Source organism: Truncatella angustata, assembly GCF_020726525.1.
Source record: "Truncatella angustata strain MPI-SDFR-AT-0073 chromosome Unknown BKA67scaffold_8, whole genome shotgun sequence".
Classification (NCBI taxonomy): domain Eukaryota; kingdom Fungi; phylum Ascomycota; class Sordariomycetes; order Amphisphaeriales; family Sporocadaceae; genus Truncatella; species Truncatella angustata.
This window is the reverse complement of record NW_025763388.1, coordinates 1,557,782-1,576,769: the sequence shown is the minus strand read 5'-3', so window position 1 is coordinate 1,576,769 and position 18,988 is coordinate 1,557,782. Positions and strand designations below refer to the sequence as shown.

Here is an 18,988-nt window from a genome sequence, read left to right as displayed (position 1 = left end):
TGGGGCACCTCAACTTCTGGGGCACAAGCCATTGAACATCTGAGAGACTACATATTTCCTTGGTGAATTGACGATCATAATGACACAATAACTAATTTCGTATGTTTGTACGTGGCACGCAGTGACGGCGAAGGGAAATTCTTCTCCGAGCCAAAATGAAGACCCCAGTCTTGACGATACGTGGGTTTCGGTCTCATGCTGACGCGCATCCGTGACCTTCCTGAACTCGATCTGCACCCTCGGATTTGTCTACGAAGCAGCCCTTTTTCGCAATCATCGGCGGCATATGAGTACCCTGCGGCAGGCGGATGTCGTACTGCAGCAACATCTGCGCAAGGATGAGCTTGATCTCGTTCGCAGCGAAGGCGCGATCGGGACAGGCGGGGGTGCCGTGGCTGACACCCATATTCTCGTTCGCCACGGCGATGAATTGGTGCTGCTCGCAGTTCTTATGATTGATTCGATCATCGAACTTGTAGTTACGTAGGTCAACAAAACGTTGCGCGTGAATCCCTTCCGGTTGGGGCAGATGCCCGCAGACACTAGGTGTTGCGTGTGACGTTGCTCGGGTATAAGTTCGGACCGGCATTTATCAACTCCCTTGCGGCGTGCACAGTTCTGCAGCAACCCTAAATCCGACAAAGGAGGATACCGATACTCCGAAGCTGTTGTAGTCTAGATTTCGCTAAGTGCCGTTGAAGATATGCAGGCTTCCCCACATCGTGATACCAAGTACAAGTTTGTACGTGGAACGGGCCAGGCTCGATATCTATTAAATATCACTCTAGGATTCACCGAAAGAGGTAAGGTTCCACGCAACATGCAGCTTCCCACGACAGATGATCATACCAGGTGGATAAAACCACATTACAGTTTGAAAGTTTTCCTATGACTGGGTTCTATCTTCTGAGCATATACCTTTAGGCTTATATCGGCCTTTGACATTGTTGAAGCTTCTTGAATAGATCCCACAACCATCATAGCTTGCAATGGTCCAATATAAGCTGTCACAGCCTGGTCTCAGCGGGAAGATCTGTAGTAGAAATAAGCGACGCATATACAGAGAAACAACCTCGCGGCGATTTAAGATGACGATACACTTCGCTGCATACGAAACAGTGGCGACATGCGTGATTAAGAGTCAGTGTATGACGTCGAGCAATGTGCCGTAGTTGCTCGACATAAGCGCTTGTCGTCTTTCTCGACCCAGTACTCACTACCCACCGCGGTGAGACCGTAGAACATATGGTCAGAGTCGTATTTGTTCTTGATTGACAACAACTTGTCGTAGTTAGCACCGTAGAAGTCCTTCTTCCAACTTGCGTTCAGTGGATCGGCCTGAAAGAATGCGTCAGGATCGGTTGTAAGTGTCCTAGAGTATTCCATACCTCATTCAGATACGAGCCACCATCAGGAGCAATATTTCGAAATTTCGAGACAAGATCACGATCAATCATCTCTAGTCGCTGAAAGCCTTCCGCTATTGTCTCGTCAGACGGATCAGGTCTACAATGCGTTAGTGCTGAAATTCCCCTCCTATGAAGCAAATGTCGACAATATGGAGCTTAACTTACACAATGAACAGCGTGTAGAAAAGTGCTCTCCTCCACCCCTCAAACACTGCGTTATGAACATCACCTGCGACCGCCTCTGAGACGTTGAAACCGACGGTGCCTATCGTGGCGCCCGACGCTGCAACACTCAGCACAGCATCGATGTACTCTACGTCTCTAGTTGGATCAGTAGCAATATCTCGTGGGATGAGCCAATTTCCGCCCTGTATGTTGTTTGCCTGGTTGTTCAGATAGAACGATGGCCCACCCTTCGCATAGTATTCGGCAAAGGTTGGGTATGATGTCACTGTGCGTTGATAGACAACGCCCGTTCGGTTAAGATACGATATGAACGGCTCCAGGAGCTCATCGACGTCGCCCGGTGTGAAGCCAGGCGCCATGAGATCCTGGATTGTGAAGTAGCCGCCCCGGAAGCCATTAATGATGTAAATGCCACGGTCCACTAAATTTGGAATGACCGAATGAAGTGATCTTAACGCACTACGTACTATGTCGTCGGAGACCGAGGACATCGCAAATGCAAGAGTGTTGGTCGTTACTTCAAACGTCGCGTGGGCTTTGACAGTGACACGAGTGACGACTCCATAAGTTCCTCCGCCACCTCCGCTAAGCGCCCAAAAGAGGTCCCTATTCTCTTTGCGGTTTGCGATCAAGATGTTTCCTTGGCCGTCGACAACCTCGAACTCGAGTGCATTGTCGGCTGCGAGACCAAATTTGGACGCCAACGGTGAATGTCCACCACCTTGGATGTGCCCACCCGCCATCCCAACGGTAGGGCAGTTCCCTGCGACTGTAACTAAGTCGTGACCATCCGCAAACTCGATGGCCTCAAACCCTTGGACACCAGCTCCAGCTTGAATGGCTGGGCCTGTGTAATAACCGCGATCCCAGTCTAGCACTTCCAAGCTCTTCAAGTTGTGCATCCAGACAGCAATAGCGCCAGCACCTGTGGATTTGCCGATGTAGCTGCAGTAATGGGTAAGTCACACACTGCGAAGCTCGAATTCAGTCATCGACCAACTTACTCGTGCCCAGTGTTTCGTACCACGAATCTAATATTCTTCTCTTTGGCGAATTTCACGGCCTTGGAAACCTGATCAGCGTCCGATACGTTGACGGCATACTGAACGTAGGTGCCAATAACACATTGCGCCTCTCTAAGTGTAAACGGGTCACAGCTTTGATTCGCCCAGAGTCCGGACATGATGGAACTTGAAGACTTGTAGCTGTTACGTCATGTTAGCATCTAATCTCGAGCTGGCACATGGTTGGAAGCGACTCGCTGTAATTCTGGGTTTGTCCAGTCGGCTTGTACAGCAGCACAAGCTGCCTCATCATACTGTGGATCATGGCAGGCGCTGGCAAGTGGTACAGTTTGAATCAAGTTGCCGCCTACCGATGTATTGAAGAAAGCCCATTCTTCGTCATCTGGCCAACATTTGTCACCGGGGAAGCAGCGGCATTCTTGTGCATACACGGCAGGAAAACTAGGTGCAAATAGGACTAAAGCGTAAGTGAGGGACTTCATCGTGCCGATAATTATGATGGCGTAGAGAGGATGGCAGAACCGAAATGCAACAAAGTATGAATCTTTATAGCCAACATATCGAAGACATGCGCCGCTATGATGCCCAACTAATATCCACCCTAAACCTGTCCTATTGTCGGGATTATGTTTTTAGGACATTGCATACTAACCTGCAGATGATATCTCTGAGCGTCCACTATTATTCGTCGGGCAACCCCAGCGCGGGTACCGAACCCTTTTCACCTGCGGGACCGGGGACGTGTAAGACACCCAAAATCCTGTCAACTGTACGGCTGAACGGAGCGGAGGGTGCAAGGGATGAGACAGCCTCCTCACGATTGGGTTAGCAAGACTTGTCGGTCATTTGGACAAATAATAAACAAACAAGAGGAAATGACGGTCGTGTGCGAACGTGCGATGCGACTATCTGCTGGCTATTTGAGCTCTCGACAAGTGACACCTTAGTTGTGACGAGCAAGGATGCTTTCATGAGAAGCGACTCAGGCTATGCGCACGTCTCAAAGTCGCGTAGCATGTATGAACAACATTGAGTTCCATCGAAAACAGTCCTCTGAAATCGTTATCGGTTCCGCGTAATTACGGCATGTAAGGGATGATGCGAAATAAGCAATCCTGGCTGTGTAGAACTGCGACCTTGCAAATCGTGTTGTAGTCATGCATGATGAAATGTGTAACTTCTCAGAAAATATGCCGGTTTCGTTTGCAGATCCTTTCAGATGATACAGTGTCTGCTGAAATACTTATGTCCTTCGAATTATGTGCTTTCTGCTGGCCAGTGATCGCTGCATGAGAATATCATAAAACCCTGGAGTTGATGTGTGCGGACTATGACCAAAGTCCATGTACAATTTTCGTAAATATTGTCTGTTGCGAATGCTGGCGACAAGCTATTGTCTTCCCGACATGGCTTTTTCCAGAGCCTCGAGAATCGATATCTGCTCGCGACTGCGACCCCAGGCACTTGATACAGCGCTCAAGATTTTGCGACCTTCACGTAAGATCTTCAATGGCCCTTGGGATGAGCATATGTTTCCAACGCCTGCAATATGCGCAGTCATTACGGATGGCCGACCCTTTCTTACAAACAGTTGCACCATCTCATCATCGTTCGGACGATCTAGTCGGATGAACGTGGGCTCATGGTTGTCGTCATCTTCAACACTGACGATGCAACGGGGGTCGTCACTGACTTCGCCGGGCTGCTTTAAAGCCTGCCTGTGCATAGCCGTCACGGATTTTCTATGATCTCGATCATCCGAATCTTGTTGGATGAAGTTGACGTGGTCAGCACTCCCGACATGACCTCCATCCTGTTGAGAGACTCGAGAAGAGTAAGAGCTGTAGGCCCAAAGTGTTAGTGTGACAAGGTAAACAGATAAAGGCTCGTAAAAGGCGTCGCGGCTATACCGACGAATATGCCAGTAAAAGCACCCGCAGTGTAGTACGGCCAACCTTGCCTTGTGCTGTGGTAGAAAATCAGTACTCAGGTAAAGAAATGAGAGATTCACCAGCGGCCGGAAAGAATGACGTACTTCATCTTGTTGAGCCCAACGAAGGACTTCCCGCTCTGCCGTAGCAGCTTCTTCCCTCGAGACCATGTTCTCTTTTGAAAGAGCACCTTGACGGAGACATGCAATAGACGTTGCAAGTGTTTGTATGCATTGGTAGGGCGCTAATAGTACGACTCTTGCAAAATGCAAATGGAAGACATTCGGATGTTCGACGCCTGCTGCTTTCGCGATGGTTGCATTCGCTGCCCAGTGTAGAACATCGACACAATCTAGGGCAGCATTGCGCCAGTTACTGATATTGGCCGCACTTCGAGATTCTAAATCGGACTGGTGATGAACCTCTGGTGGAGATTGTGAAGCCCAGCGTATCGAAGGTACCCATGACGCAAGTGATCTTTCGTGATAACTCCTGACCCTGTATATCTCCTGATAGATCCCGTGTAGCACTATCAATGTTTCAAAACCACCCATATCATTCTTCATTTCTTTTTCAATAAATAACATGTTCACAGCCGCGCTGATGGTCGGGTGTTCTGCAAATTGTGAGCATTATGTTGATACGCTTACAAACATTCAGGATCAAGTCACCTTCAGCCCTCTTGAGTGCCTCGGCCCATTCATTGGAAGACCCACGAGTCCATAAATGGCTATTCGGGAGCATAGCGTCAGGGGGATTAAGACAGAGAATGGGGTTCTGTCTAAAATGATAGACTGACATACAGTCGAGAAGCTCCTGTCTATTAGCCATGGGGGAAAAAAGAAGGAAGGAAAAAAAAGGGGGTTTATGTAAACGCTTGACTCACCCATAAAGAGAATGTCAGCCTGTTCTTGGATTCGTGCTGAACCCATGTCTCCCACAACTGTGAAGAATTGGCCCCATTACCGCTTGAAAATTCCTTATTAAGTGCCGAGCTTGTAAGGCCAGACCTTCTCGCAATTTCAATTACAGCGCCGTGCCTAGCTCTTGCCTGGAAGAATAGTCTAGCTGATCCATGATATAATAACCCGATCTGGCTCAAGACAAGTGCCTGCATTAGCGGTAAACTACATTGTGACCATGGTGATGTCTCAATTTCAAATGCCAATGATCGTCTCAGAAACTCATGTAATGGCTGGACACACTGATCGAACTCGGAAGTACATGTGTACTGGCTACCAATGGCGCATATTGCCAGAGCAAGATGCCACGATGCATTTATATCGGTTTTGGAGTGTAGAATGGGCCAAATGGTGTCGAAATATTCAAAATAAAGATGAACGAAGAAGTTGAGGTGTCCAAGAAGAGGAAAACTCGAGCTTCGGTAATGCGAATAGAGATTAGATTGGCCCATGCATAGTCGATGAAACTGCTGTTTGATAGTCTCGTAAATTCCAGGCCCGATCAACCGGCCATCTGTGGAAAATTCAATGTCTGCCGGTACCACGTGGTCTAAGCAGGGGAACTGAAAGACCTTCGACTCATCGGGCATCGTGTTCTTGGCGTCTGATATTAGTCCCAAGGCTGTAGTTCCATGTATCAGGTGCTTAGGCCGCTCGGATCGAGCAGTGCAGGCGACTCTAGCGCCATCGCTACTCGTGGTATAGAGCCCACTCTTCGCAGATGCTTTTGTCCCTGTACTTGAACCTTGAGAGGACGAATTCGTAGTTGTCGCTGGTGAGGCTGCTGCAATGGATGAATTTATCAGTGGTTGTAAGGTCTGCTGATCGAACACGTGCGTGGAAATATCTGGGAGTCCAACTTCGTCTATCACATATTGATCAAGCTGATTCCCAGAATTGGTCAACATTTCCTGCTCTATTCCACTTCCTATTGTCGCATCCTCAAATGAGTCATAGGAATTCATGTTGAAACCCAATATGGAGTTGTAATCGAGACCAATAGAATCGTTGAAAGGCAACCAGTTCATGGGATATTGAGTTGGACGTTCTGAGATGCCATGCTGCTGAAGCGGTTCATCCCACGTTTCAGTCTGTGAGTATCCGTTTTGCGGGTCTATCACCAGGCTTTGCGATTGCATACTTCGAGGCAAAAACTCGTTAGCTCCTTGCAGTTGATTTGGACGTGTATATGCTCTCTGGAAAGAGCTTCCATTCCCCGATGTGATGCTCTCAACGTCAGAAGCCCTTGGAATTCGGATTGGACTCGGCAGCTCTTCATCCGTCTGCGATTCCAGCTGCCGGGTCCGCGAGATGTGAGATTCTGACTCCCATCTTAACTGGGACGTCTGAGCAGGCGATGAGCGCAGCCCTTTAATTGCCCTTCGTGGAGGATATATACATGTTAGTGACTTATTGAAACATCTTAAGCAGGTTTCTTCCTTTGTGCATCTTTCTCTGGCCTTTGCGCACTCCACGCAAGCTCTCCGTCGAATATCCGAGGTTGGACCAGGGCTTGCTCGGTGTGTATGCTCGTGTCGAGCCAAGATATCGCTAAAATGTGAGACAGTTGCGAAGATTCCTTACGTGTGCAATTACATACCTTCTCGCGAATGACTTGGAGCAAACTCGGCAAGAGAATTGCTTCTGTGCTTCGTGACTGCGTTCATGCCTTTTCAGATGCTCTATTCGCTTAAAAGTCCGAGAGCACCGCGTACACTGGTGAACTGCACCTCCTGACGTATCAGCAGAAAATGTGCCTTGCTTGTCCGTATCTACGACAGATGACATGCTGAAGTTGAAATAGCTGTCACGCCTCTGGCCATGAAAAGTTTCATCCCAAGTAATGCTGTCAACATGAAACGTCTAGATGAATCATGCTGCGATAATTGCGACGCTTCTGATCAATTCCCAAATGGTCCCAAATGTAATAATCAGACCGTTGCTTTTGAAAATGGCCTGAGACCTTTATGGAGATGTATGATCAAGCACCAGAAAGGTTCAGCAACTGAACGACGGCTTGGAGAATGAGCTTAATAAGGCCACGCAACTCTGTCTGACCTTAGGTCATTGATTGATTAGTTAACCGTAGTACTAGTCTAGAGACAAAATGGCAAAACGAGAGAACGAGTGCCGTTACGGCGATGTTAGCTCGTCTCGTGCAGCATCTAAGCACTAACACCCCCTACCGAAAGTGTTGGTGGGCCTAGTTTTGTCAAGTAGACGCCCCAAGTCCACTAATTGAAGTCATTGTGGCGTACCAAGACGCTGGAACGGGCTAGGGTATGTAGCGCTTGGGGCTGCAATGTGAGGGGAATTCCTTGATCTTTCAGGGGTTCCTCAACTTTAACTACATAGGTGGTGTGTACATGTGCCTCTCCAACTAGTCTAGCGACATAATAATGCCGTTCGATGAATGCGCAGCATTACCCCAAGTTTACATCACGATAAAAATTGGTGGATTCTCTTCGCCTATGGGTCTGACTGGTTCTGGCAGGCACATGATCTGTGTCTGTTTGGAATACCCGTCATGATTGCTCAGACTAACAGGAAAAGGTTCTAATTATACATAATATTCATCGCCATTAGTTCTGAACATTATCTCATGTCGTCTGCACTGAAAAGACCAAATAACTCCGCTATCACGCCATGATGGCCATAAGCTTGCCTATGAACTTCGAACCAGACCAACCCTCATATGACCTTCATCGCCACGGTTAGCTCTCAGATAATATGGCACGAATACTAGCTCCCGCTCGTCCGCTAAAGCACTGACTTCGCCGCTGGATCCGGGCTCCAAACCTGCCTGCCTGCCGGTCCACGTGTCTAGTCGCCGTACTCTTCCCGTCGAGCGTAGACCAACGAAACTCTCGCCTATACAGTCACGTTTCTCTTCCAATACTCGAGCTTTGGCCGATATTGTGATATCCTTAAAATGGTTCTTTTCCCAAGTGTTGTCAGCATCTTCGACACAATAAATGATGGGGCCACGAGCCAATGTGAGAGTGTTCTGGTTCGTATAAGGATGCGGAGAAATGAAACGAGGTTCAAACCCTCCAAAGTGAATTATAAATGAAGGATTTTGAGACGTGTATGATGCCGGCAAAGTGAGATATCCCTTCGTGACCGACGTATCGTTGAGGGGAGGTGACAACTGTGAAGGTCAAGTCAGTGCTAATCACATTTGCCGTAGCGAGACGCATACCTTGTAGTTTCCTTCAGACCAGGAGGGGATCCGGAGCCTCGTAATGACAGGTGTTGTTGACTTGAGTTTGAAAGAAACAATGCCGCCCCACGGCCAATTAGACTCTTGTATAAGTTCGACTTTTTCGCCACTGGCCTCGAACTGCACCTGTGCAGTGGTGTACAGGTGAACATTGACGAATGCGCTGTCGTTTTCTTGCCCAAAGTCCCATAGATAACCACCAAGCGATCCGTACAAGCGCATCAAGTTCGGTGGGCAACAGGAGCATTCAAACCAAGTCTCCCTAGCGCTTTTGTCTTTGTTTGAGCTTGCTAGCTGATTCACATAAGTGAATGCTTTTCCATCTAGACTCATCGCTGTCATCACGGTGTTGTATAGTTGAAGCTCCATAACATCGGCATATCTTGAATCAAGATCCAAATGCAGCAGCCTCTCAGCAAGCATCATGACGCCTATAGATGCACAAGTCTCAGAGTAGCAACCACCTTCATCGGAGCCTTGAGGTAGAAAATAATCTTGGCCAAAACCTTCCCATTGCTCCATGGCACCAATACCTCCTGTGAGATACATCTTTTTGTCCACCATATTATTCCAGAGCGTCTGCAGTGCATTGAAATATTCATGATTCTGCTTGTAAGTATGGAGGCCAACATGGTCGAGGTGGAGAAGGTCAGCTACAGCTGTATAGAGGTACATAGCGCGTACTGCGTGGCCCTCTACAGTCTTCTGCTGCAAAATTGGGGTATGCGACTGATTGTACCAATGGCTGTGAGACATGGGGTATGCATTTGGTCGCTTCCAAGGTGTGTCACCACGTTGCTTTTCTTCCCAGTCGTAGTAAAGCATTCCATTCTGTCCTGTTGAGTTACCCCTCTCCTCTATGAAGTACTGCGCAAGGTCGTAAGCGTCCTGATTCTTCGTTTCCGAGTACAATCGAAGAAGAGCAAGTTCGATCTCAGGATGACCGGGATATGCATGACGCTGTTGCGCGTCTGGCCCGAAGACTGAGCGGATCAACTTGACATACTTTACAATCGGCTCTAATAGTAGCCCATTCTTGTAGTAATTCTCATGTGCCAAAGCACCCTCAATGAGATGGCCGGCATTATAGCTGGGTCTACCATTAGCGTCGGATACATGCTGTCTGCCCTTCGTTTTGACTTACAGTTCGTGTTGATCTCTAATATTGGACCAACGCGCCTGGGGCTCCACAACAGTGAAGTAAACATTGAGATACCCATTAGGCTGCTGTGCACTCCTGATCATATCCACAAGCTCACGAACGGCAGCGTCAATCGCAGCGTCGTACTCATGGACCAGAGAGTAACAAGCACCCTCAATCCATTTCCCAACGTCACTATCCCAAAACAAGCTCTTCGGGACTGGCCATGTGGAGTGATCATCATAGATCGGATGCCATTGTAGCTTGAAGCAGTCGTATCTCCCGGTGTTCCGTAGCTGCTCCAACTGGGCCTTCACCGTCGTTCTGCTGATAGTCTCTTTGCGGTTCTTCAATACTGAAGGTCCATGGAAGGTCGTTCGTGAGAACGTCACTTGTGGATACGAAGACATGTTGAATGGTGTTTGTCTAGAAAGGTGCTGATTGCCAGTTCGTCGGTAGCTGTTCCATAGTATTTCCTTCACAAGGCTGGGTTTATACGTTCATCAGCCTAGTGCGGACATCTCACCCATGCTGGGCTCATGTAGTCTTATCATAAAACGCATCAGATTCCGAGAATGGCGGGGGATATGACCACAAGACTGCAAAAAACGTCATTGTTCTTGGGAGCGATCTGCGTTGCAGATAGAGGTGATAGGGGTCCACATTCATTCATTCAATTCGACCTCCCACCGGGACTTTTTCGGTAGGATTCTCCCACCGGACTTTTCAGCGTGGAGCGCAGCCAACGTGGCTAAACGGCACCCCGAGATCACTTCCCCGCATTGCGATCCAACAATTTCCACCATTGAAGATTGCCCCAGAACATATGGCTACACAGCCAGGATATTCTGCGTAGGCAATGAGGTTAGTCGATTGGTTCCAGTAACATGCTCACCCCTCAAACACGTCCTTTCCTGAATTGAATATATGAAACTGTGAATTGGTTGGATGCTCGAATGAAACAGACAGAAAATGCGTTGTGATGGTCGCCGAAGACGTCGTGTCTGGCTATTACGCTTCTAAATTTTGCCTTTAGCGCTTGTTGCAACGCTATAACAAATCTTAAGCGCACGCAATAACCCTAGCTAGCTATGGGAAGGCATCGCACCAGCAATGATCAACTCTATTCAGTACGCTTGAAAGGCTTGGATTGATCATCTCAGAATTTGTGCGGATGCAGTTAGTTAATTCGTGACAGGCCTGGACAGACGTTTCCTATTTATATTAAACGTTGTATTTGACTCAGTACCCTGAAGCCTATCGTGCAATGCACAGCTTGCCATGCTCACTCCATTCTTTCTAACGTCGATAATTTTAGGCATTACAATGATCCCGTTCGTACCATAACCGGCAGAATAAATAACACTTCGCAACAGGACATTTTGATAAATGTAGAGATTGAGCTAGTTCCTGGGTGAATTACGAGTACAGTCACCATCAAAGAGCTTATCATGGCCCTACGCAAATCACAAGCAATGTATTTGGACCGCCGCCAAGCAAGAGCTTGGTTCCACGCTCATAGACCTCAAATCCCCTTGATTATGGCAGATTTGTCTTGTGCTCCGCATGCGAGTACGCAACAGCTTCCACCTTCTCGGCACCCTCTGTCTCTCCGACCTCAACAGCATCAACCTCGCCAAAAATCTTCTCCATACGCTCAAGTGAGACGCCTTTCGTCTCGGGTAGAATGAAGATCACCGACACCTAAGAGGTCAGAGTTTTGCTTAAATGAAGTCACATGACAGAAAACATACCAATAATAATGTATTTAGTCCAAACAAAAGCCAGTAGCTTTTGCCACCAACCTCGGCGTTGAAAGTCGGCCATGACTGAGTCAAAGCGAGAAGACAAACAGTTTGCCCAAGTAAAGAGAATCCAAAAGCTTTGTCGCGGACCTCTTGTGGAAATATTTCAGATGCGATGGCCGGTGGGATTGGACCGTTAGACCAGCAGTACGTAAGGCCAACGATGAACAGCATGGCTACTTCAACCACTGCAGCGGCCTTGTTACTATTACTAGGGAAAGCGGTTAGAAGACACGAAAGGACAAGTAAAGCAATCGCTTGAATGGAAAATCCCGCAATCAGAAGCGGCTTTCGTCCGAAACGGTCTACAGTGAAGGTGTTCACTAGCACGATCACCAATTGTAGGGCTGCCTGTATGCCGTTGATTGCAAGAGCTTGGCGACCCTCGTTCCACCCCAGAGACTCGTATATCTGTCGTATGGTTAACATATGCTTGCGTTTCAAGATTGTACATGACTTTACTTACAAGTGTTGCGTACATTGTCAACGCTGCAATTCCACCAGCCTGTTGCAGCGCAGTGGCATAGAGTCCATAGCAAAGTCTCTTTCGCATACCAGGGGAAGTAAAAAGACCTTTGTAGCCAGTATCGCATCGCCTACGCGCTTCTGAAGCGGCGACAAGCTCATGAAACTCCTGCCGCACATGCTCGGAATCAGGCGTGCCCATTCGAAGTTTGCACAGAACATCCAAGACACGATCAGTGTTATCTGGGTTCTTCTCCAAAAGCCAGCGAGGAGACTCTGGATACCAGAAGCTGAGCACAATAAACATGATGCCGATCGGAATTTGAATAACGTTGGAGACGCGCCAAGCGATATTGAAAGGCGACGTGTGGAAGCTCATGCCATAGCTGCGTACTGTCAGTATTTCTTCGACTGCATTACCAATGGGTGCAACCACTGACCCCGTCCAGAAAGCAATGAAAGTCCCTAGCTGGTACCCAAACTGGGTCACAGTTCCAACAAAACTTCCACGTAGCAGCCTTGGACTGCATTCGGCGACATATAGTGATGTGGCGATATAGACACAGCCAAAGCCAAGGCCAGTTAGAAGACGGCCAAAGATTAGCACACCGTACGTATTGGGAATGCTTTGAACCACAACGCCAATAATCATGACACTGATAGAAATGCGCAAAGCCCAAAGTCTACCAACAAGGCTGGCCAGAGTACCGCCAACAAATAACTGAGCAAGACCAGTTGTGGCCCATGGCGCTGCAGCAATTGTGCCGGTGCGCGCCGCATCAACCGCATAATATTCAATGAATTGTTTGTCCGCCAAAATGACGGTCATGATACCTATTGGTGACTTAGCATAAGAAGTGGTTTATCGTCGACTCTTGAAATCAGCGTACCGGCATCGTAACCATTGAAACAGGTCGAAAAGACCATTCCATATAGCAAAAGTGCTGCATAGCGGTCGTTGGGTGGAAGAAATTTCTCAAAGAACCCCATATTTCCTAAGAACTAGAACTCGTCGTATAGTCTCTACCATTAGACGGCTTAGCGAAACGTGCCAGAGTGATTATCACCATGTGGAGATCTACCCGACGTTATGTATCAAGCAGCTATGCATAGTAATGGGCCATCACGTCCTGGAGAATTGATTGCAGTGAACGCACCTGGCCCATGGTTGAGGTAGGAGGGCACGACTTTGCGGTGGGAGGCCTGTAAACTCCCGGTGGGAGAGTTTTGACTATTGGCTCAAAATCCGTTGCTGGCGGTAAACACATGAGCGGTGTTGTGTTTGGTGCCACTTCTTGGGAACTCGTTCCACCTGGGCAGATGTATTTCTGTGTATACAAGCACCATTCCGAGATGGTCTAAACTGCCGGCGTATGCCACTGACCTCATTTTAGCAAAGAAAAGTGCACGAGTACCTCAGTGTCGAAACTAGAGTAAGCCAACCTATACCTGAGCCTTGCGAATATTGGCGAGTTTGCTAGTTATAAAAATTGCGAATGCCACACTGATCAGATGAGCTAAGCGTCAGAGCCTTAGGTGACTAGGCCCACAAATTGTCTCTGCCCATGATCTACCTTAAAATAAAATGAAAACCCCCCCTTGCAAGCTCGCTTCATACAAGGTGTATGTACGAATACGAAATGAGCTTTGCAAATCACTAGGTTAGGTTAGTGATTTGTTCACATTCGCTTGCAAGGGATATGGCGAGGAACATTGCGGGGAGCGTGTGGGGAGAAATGCGGAGTGCTAGGATTTTCTGGTGTGGGTTGCTTTCAGGGGTGCAAATTTACCTCCCAATAGGAGCGCCAAACTCCCCCGGTTCTCAGTGTCTGCAAGGAACTATCCCATTACTGGCGAAAGCCTTGATCATCCGTGTTCTGCATGAGGGTAGCAAGGACCAATGCCATGCTCGCAATATTTGCTTGCAATACGGCAATCGCCCCAAATCGATGGCTATATACAACAACTATGAGCCGAATGAGGCATTCAGGACTTAAGGACTAGACGATTGTGCGATTCGAGGAAAACTGTTCCAGTGAGCACCGTACTATAGCAACAGCGCAACATCCGGTGGATCTGATGGGCTAGCTTGTATATATAAGAGTATTTCAAACACCTTGCCCATCTGTCCAATTCATGATGTAGTGTTTGCATCCGAGCTTAGATTTGCATCGGGCGACATTGAAAATGTTACACATCAAATACTTATTCCTCGCCCTTACTGGTGTCATTGCTAGCCCTTTAGCTGCTCGAGATGACCTCACAGCGACGGTTGATCTCTCTAAAACCCGTGGTGATCCACAAAATGTAGCCTCTGGGTTCATCTATGGAATTCCGGACAACTATCCCAATCAGATACCTGATCATTGGTATGTTGTCAATGAGGCGTGCGGCACCACGAAATTGACATACATCGTGTAGGTACACAGACATTGGCTTCCGTTATGCCCGTACCGGAGGTGCTCAACTGGGCGCTCCTTCACGAGGTTGGCTTTGGGGCGAGTTTGAAGGCCGACTGCAGTCGTCATTGTTAAACTACAAGGTAAGATGAATTGGCTGGGCCACTTAACAACGTCTCTGACGCGTCTACAGGTTTCTCGACAGTTTGGAGCAGATGTGATACTTCTTGTCCATGATATCTGGGGCACTGACGGTAAGCTACTAGATACTCCTACATAGCTCAGCAACTAATGGCCTGTGCAGGAGCAAATTCTTCAACTCTGTGGCCGGGCGATAATGGCAACTGGGTTGACTTTGATAAATACTTGGCTACCCTTCTCGACGCACTCGTCGACAATGATATGCTCGATGGTCTGGTCATTGACATCTGGAACGAGCCGGAGCTGTCTGTTTTCTGGCAAAGATCTCTCCAGCAATATGTAGATCTGTATATCAGAACGCATAAGACTATTCGGTATGTCAAACACATCGGCTTTTCACAAAACATGGTTATATTGACACATGCACAAGCGCCGATTCACGCTTCAAAAACGTGAAGATTAGCGGACCAAGTATGGCAACTGCACCGGTCAATACTAACGTTTGGTGGACAACATGGCTTTCTCAGATTGCCGGGAATAACACAGTACCAGACCAGTGGTCATATCACTTGGAGAGAGGTGTATCAGACGTGACAAACGATCCCCAGTATACAAATGCTTCACTTGCTGGATTGCTCAAAACACATGGCCTACCCGAGCGTGAAGTCAACATTAACGAGTACGCCGTCTTCGACGAGATGCACCCATCTGGCTATGTTTGGTGGATCGCTCGCCTAGAACGCTACAACTTCCTTGGGCTTTTGGGCAATTGGCTTTCCGGCTCCACTCTGCATGACCTCTTCGCCAACCTCATCACCAAAACTCGTAACCCGTACAGCTACGCAGCCACTGATTACGTAGCTGCTCCCGGTTACTGGGTATATCGTTATTACGCCACGAACATGACTGGTGAGAGACTCTCGACTACAGGTAGTACAGACAATCTTCTTGATGTATACGCCACCAAGGACGACAGCACAGTTCGCTTGCTTGTTGGCTCCCGCGTCGCTTCCGGAACCTGGAGTGTATCAGTCACCGGTTTGAGTGCTATTGGTTATGGCACATCCGGCTCTGTGAGCATCAACACTTGGGGTTTCGACGGTACGGACGCTTTTGCTCCACAGGCTGCGCCGAGTTTCCGAAACACCGTTTCACACACTTTCACAGATAACACCTTGACGTTTCCAATTTACCAGACAGATACCACCACGGCGTGGGCATTCGAATTTTCTGTTAAATAAATTGATGAGGGGTCTGCGAGGGGCATATATCTAGGTATAGGTCTCTGATTTAGCCACAGGCTAGACACTTGACGTCAGTCACATTTGAAGGGCTTAACACAATTGAAGAGCTTAACTCGTCGTGTGTTTGCTACCACAGCTCCATTGTGTGATCCTCCAGCCATAAATATACCTACCAAGAGACGCGGTTGTTCCAGCTGAGCACTCTTGTTTTAATAATCTTCAGTGTCATTCAATTCCTTTTCAATCTGGGTGAATCATATCATCCTCATGGCCTTATGTGTCTGTTTCCAGCTTTACGGCCGAGATTGGGTCCGCAGTATTCTCTCTTACTTGCCGTTGCACACCTGGCTGGTACTACAAGTATGTATTCAACTCCATGATCATTTATATCATGACAGTAAGACGAGTGGAACTATATACACTCTAGGTTTTGCGAGGAGGGCGTGCGCAGGTGCACTGTATGGATAAGTCGCATTGCGCCCACGATTGCCAACCATACATAACATCAACAGGCTCGAATAATTGTAGACTCAATCTTCTCAGCCTCGTAAAATAGATCGAATCATCACTATTTGATGAATAACGTCTTCGAGTCGAGCAGGTCTTCGCAGTAAACTTGATCTACCATTTTACCATTCATGATACCGCCTACATAGGCCCCACTCACGAGTTGATAGAATTCCTGAGTTCGAGGAATTGGTCGCACGACGAAAGGTATAGTCGCGCCAAACCAGATTGTTATTTCATCGCCGGGTCGGATCACAGGTGTACTAAGGCCTATAAAACCTTTTGTGGTCGTGAAAAAGGCACGGCCAGGGAGTTTGTCACGTAGGCATCTGAGGTATTCATTCGTCGGAGTTTGGACAGTTTCTGGCTCTGGATCCTGTCCGTAGGCTTGGAAGCAGTGTGTCAAAAGCTCGTCGTACATTGCTGCATACTCGTCTGGAGCAACGTCATAACCTGAATGCCAGGCCTTGTTCGAGATTAGAATGCGCCAGAGCGGTTCCGACCCAGCTAATTCACCAATAACCTGGTCTAGGCCCTCGTCCGCGGAACACCTAGTTCGCGCTTTCGCGGCAAGCTGGTTGATATCCGTAAGCTGGGTCAGGCATCGCGCGAAGTCCTTATCGAGGCAGATAACCTCATCAACCAAATCTACGGGCAAAGCTTCTACCTTCAATGTCCTGACATCGTCTTGTGCAACTCCGTTGATGGCTCCTGCGCCCGGTCCGGACACACTCTGTGGAGAGGGCGGATTAAAGTCGATGCAAGAAATATCAATGGCTACCTCAGCAGACTGAGCAGAGAAGTCGAGCGCCCACGAGGGAAGCCCTGGAATTTTAGGCTCAAGGCCTGATAACCACATGCCAGACAAAAAGGAGGGTCCATCGCCTTTGGCGAATAGGTGTGCCACGGCTTCTGCATACACCGTTGCGACGGGCTTTTGATAATCAATCACAAAGTATGAGTCCCTGTCTTCGCTACGAAGCATGCCAAGAAGCGCGTAGATCTTATCGCGCGGGTCCGTTGACTCAGACGATCTCGAAGTCAATAGAAGCTCCCGCAAGCTCTCACCAGTTCCTTTGCGAACAGCATTTCGCATGTCGTTCAAAACATCAATCTTCAACTTGGCCAAAACCTCGACCACTTGCTCACGTTCTTCGCCTCGCCCACTATCACTAGGCTTAGGACGGACCATGCCAATCTCCGAAAACAAGCGCGTAGCCAGGACTGTCCACGCCGATATAAATAGTGACCAAGATGCACGTTTGCCGCCACAAGCAACGATCGGGTCTTCTGTTGCCAAAGCCATTTCTTGCAGGATCCATACCCTGCTGAACCATGGACGGCCATCCAAAGACGAATAAAAGCCGAACGTTGCATCCGTGGCTTTGTTATGACCTTCCCCACCAGCCGCAATGGCGGGCATAGACTCGAAGGCTACGTCGCTGTTCTCGTCGGCTTCGCCGATCCATAGGAACACCGTCGCTGCGTTGCTATATATACGGCCCATCATTTTTACTTGGGCGCTACGTTCCTTGTTGTCTCCCTGATTAATGCAGATGGCATCGATCCAAAGCACGATCGAATCGACTGTATGACGCAAATGGCGAAGAGCGCTTGCTAAGTTGGCAGTCACTGCAACTTGTACTAAGTCGACGACAATCTCGCCAGTTGTTTCTGGACTCCCCCATACATATGATAGTGCACCATAACAAGGCTTCTTGTCGAGTGTCACCGTCGCAAGCGAGCATTGTATTGGCGATGAGAATATGTTAGGCTGTATGGTAAGGATACGGATTTCGTGAGATGCCAGTTGCTCTTTGTAAAGCTGCATTAGAGACATCGGAAGGAAGGAATCTTCGACTTTAAAGGCAGCTTTTTCAAGCCTACACAAGAGTATTGCAGTTAGTCACAATAGAAATAGTAGCCAGATGCTTTCTCGTGAGCACAGGAGTGTGTATCATTACACTATTTTGTGTTTTTGAGAGACACTTTTGCGACCCGAAATACCAGATACGATTGCGCCCATTGTTTATGGCGGCCTGCAAGGAGCGGGGCGGCAATCTATACAGTAGCTCATAGGCTAGCCCAGATATGTCGTGTCTACAGGGCTAAAAGAATTTACAAGGCACAATATGTCAACGCGCTTCTTCACGCTTGCTTTAATCTTCATTCTATACAAGCTGATTAGATTCAATCAAATCATTAATTGAAACGATAAACCAGTGAACTATTTGACCATAAAGTCATGTTTTTATGATATTAATAATGTAAGAGTGGCTCCTGAAATCGGTCTTGTGGGAATGATCAAAGGTCACGTAGACAACGGGGATGCTATGTATCTGTAAATACATTTTACGGAGAAAACAGTATTTTTCATGTTTAACCGTGACAGAATACAAGAATTGTTTCGTTAATTCTGCGTAAATCACCGTGCTGCCGTTATTGTTTCCATTGAACAATTCGAGTTTCCTAGTAGGCATCATTCATACCAATCAATTCGCCACTCCGTCCACTATCGATCTTCTAGCGATACCCCGACCCATAGGTAAT

At 47.9% G+C, this 18,988-nt stretch overlaps 7 protein-coding genes across 7 annotated transcripts; 1 reads left to right on the top strand and 6 right to left on the bottom strand.

The window, feature by feature from the left end:
- Positions 1 to 93: 93 nt before the first annotated feature.
- Positions 94 to 712, bottom strand: BKA67DRAFT_397844 (uncharacterized protein). The gene has a single exon (XM_046096662.1). The coding sequence runs from the start codon at positions 587 to 589 to the stop codon at positions 194 to 196; it is 396 nt and encodes a 131-aa protein (XP_045954289.1). The 5' UTR covers positions 590 to 712; the 3' UTR covers positions 94 to 193.
- A 422-nt stretch (positions 713 to 1,134) lies between these two features.
- Positions 1,135 to 3,102, bottom strand: BKA67DRAFT_594693 (uncharacterized protein; the record flags this gene model as incomplete). The annotated part of the gene is made up of 5 exons (XM_046105076.1): positions 1,135 to 1,338; positions 1,389 to 1,506; positions 1,575 to 2,540; positions 2,600 to 2,800; positions 2,858 to 3,102. 5 exons carry the CDS (start codon positions 3,100 to 3,102, stop codon positions 1,135 to 1,137), a joined length of 1,734 nt encoding a protein of 577 aa, XP_045954288.1.
- Positions 3,103 to 3,894: 792 nt separating this feature from the next.
- Positions 3,895 to 7,633, bottom strand: BKA67DRAFT_397772 (uncharacterized protein). Its single transcript, XM_046096661.1, has 5 exons — positions 7,114 to 7,633; positions 5,438 to 7,064; positions 5,223 to 5,364; positions 4,656 to 5,167; positions 3,895 to 4,586 (listed from the first exon to the last, which is right to left on the bottom strand). Exons 1-5 carry the CDS (start codon positions 7,299 to 7,301, stop codon positions 4,011 to 4,013), a joined length of 3,045 nt encoding a protein of 1,014 aa, XP_045954287.1. The 5' UTR covers positions 7,302 to 7,633; the 3' UTR covers positions 3,895 to 4,010.
- Positions 7,634 to 8,178: 545 nt separating this feature from the next.
- Positions 8,179 to 10,287, bottom strand: BKA67DRAFT_524130 (uncharacterized protein; the record flags this gene model as incomplete). The annotated part of the gene is made up of 3 exons (XM_046098542.1): positions 8,179 to 8,664; positions 8,710 to 9,826; positions 9,881 to 10,287. The coding sequence occupies 3 exons, from the start codon at positions 10,285 to 10,287 to the stop codon at positions 8,179 to 8,181; spliced, it is 2,010 nt and encodes a 669-aa protein (XP_045954286.1).
- Positions 10,288 to 11,416: 1,129 nt separating this feature from the next.
- BKA67DRAFT_539620 (MFS sugar transporter-like protein) lies at positions 11,417 to 13,137 on the bottom strand (the record flags this gene model as incomplete). The annotated part of the gene is made up of 4 exons (XM_046100669.1): positions 11,417 to 11,581; positions 11,632 to 12,093; positions 12,149 to 12,981; positions 13,038 to 13,137. 4 exons carry the CDS (start codon positions 13,135 to 13,137, stop codon positions 11,417 to 11,419), a joined length of 1,560 nt encoding a protein of 519 aa, XP_045954285.1.
- Positions 13,138 to 14,334: 1,197 nt separating this feature from the next.
- On the top strand, positions 14,335 to 15,963 carry BKA67DRAFT_683015 (glycoside hydrolase family 39 protein; the record flags this gene model as incomplete). The annotated part of the gene is made up of 4 exons (XM_046108963.1): positions 14,335 to 14,516; positions 14,569 to 14,667; positions 14,813 to 15,061; positions 15,118 to 15,963. The coding sequence occupies 4 exons, from the start codon at positions 14,335 to 14,337 to the stop codon at positions 15,926 to 15,928; spliced, it is 1,341 nt and encodes a 446-aa protein (XP_045954284.1). The 3' UTR covers positions 15,929 to 15,963.
- Positions 15,964 to 16,158: 195 nt separating this feature from the next.
- On the bottom strand, positions 16,159 to 18,443 carry BKA67DRAFT_578509 (heterokaryon incompatibility protein-domain-containing protein). The gene has a single exon (XM_046103700.1). The coding sequence runs from the start codon at positions 18,276 to 18,278 to the stop codon at positions 16,500 to 16,502; it is 1,779 nt and encodes a 592-aa protein (XP_045954283.1). The 5' UTR covers positions 18,279 to 18,443; the 3' UTR covers positions 16,159 to 16,499.
- Positions 18,444 to 18,988: the final 545 nt, after the last annotated feature.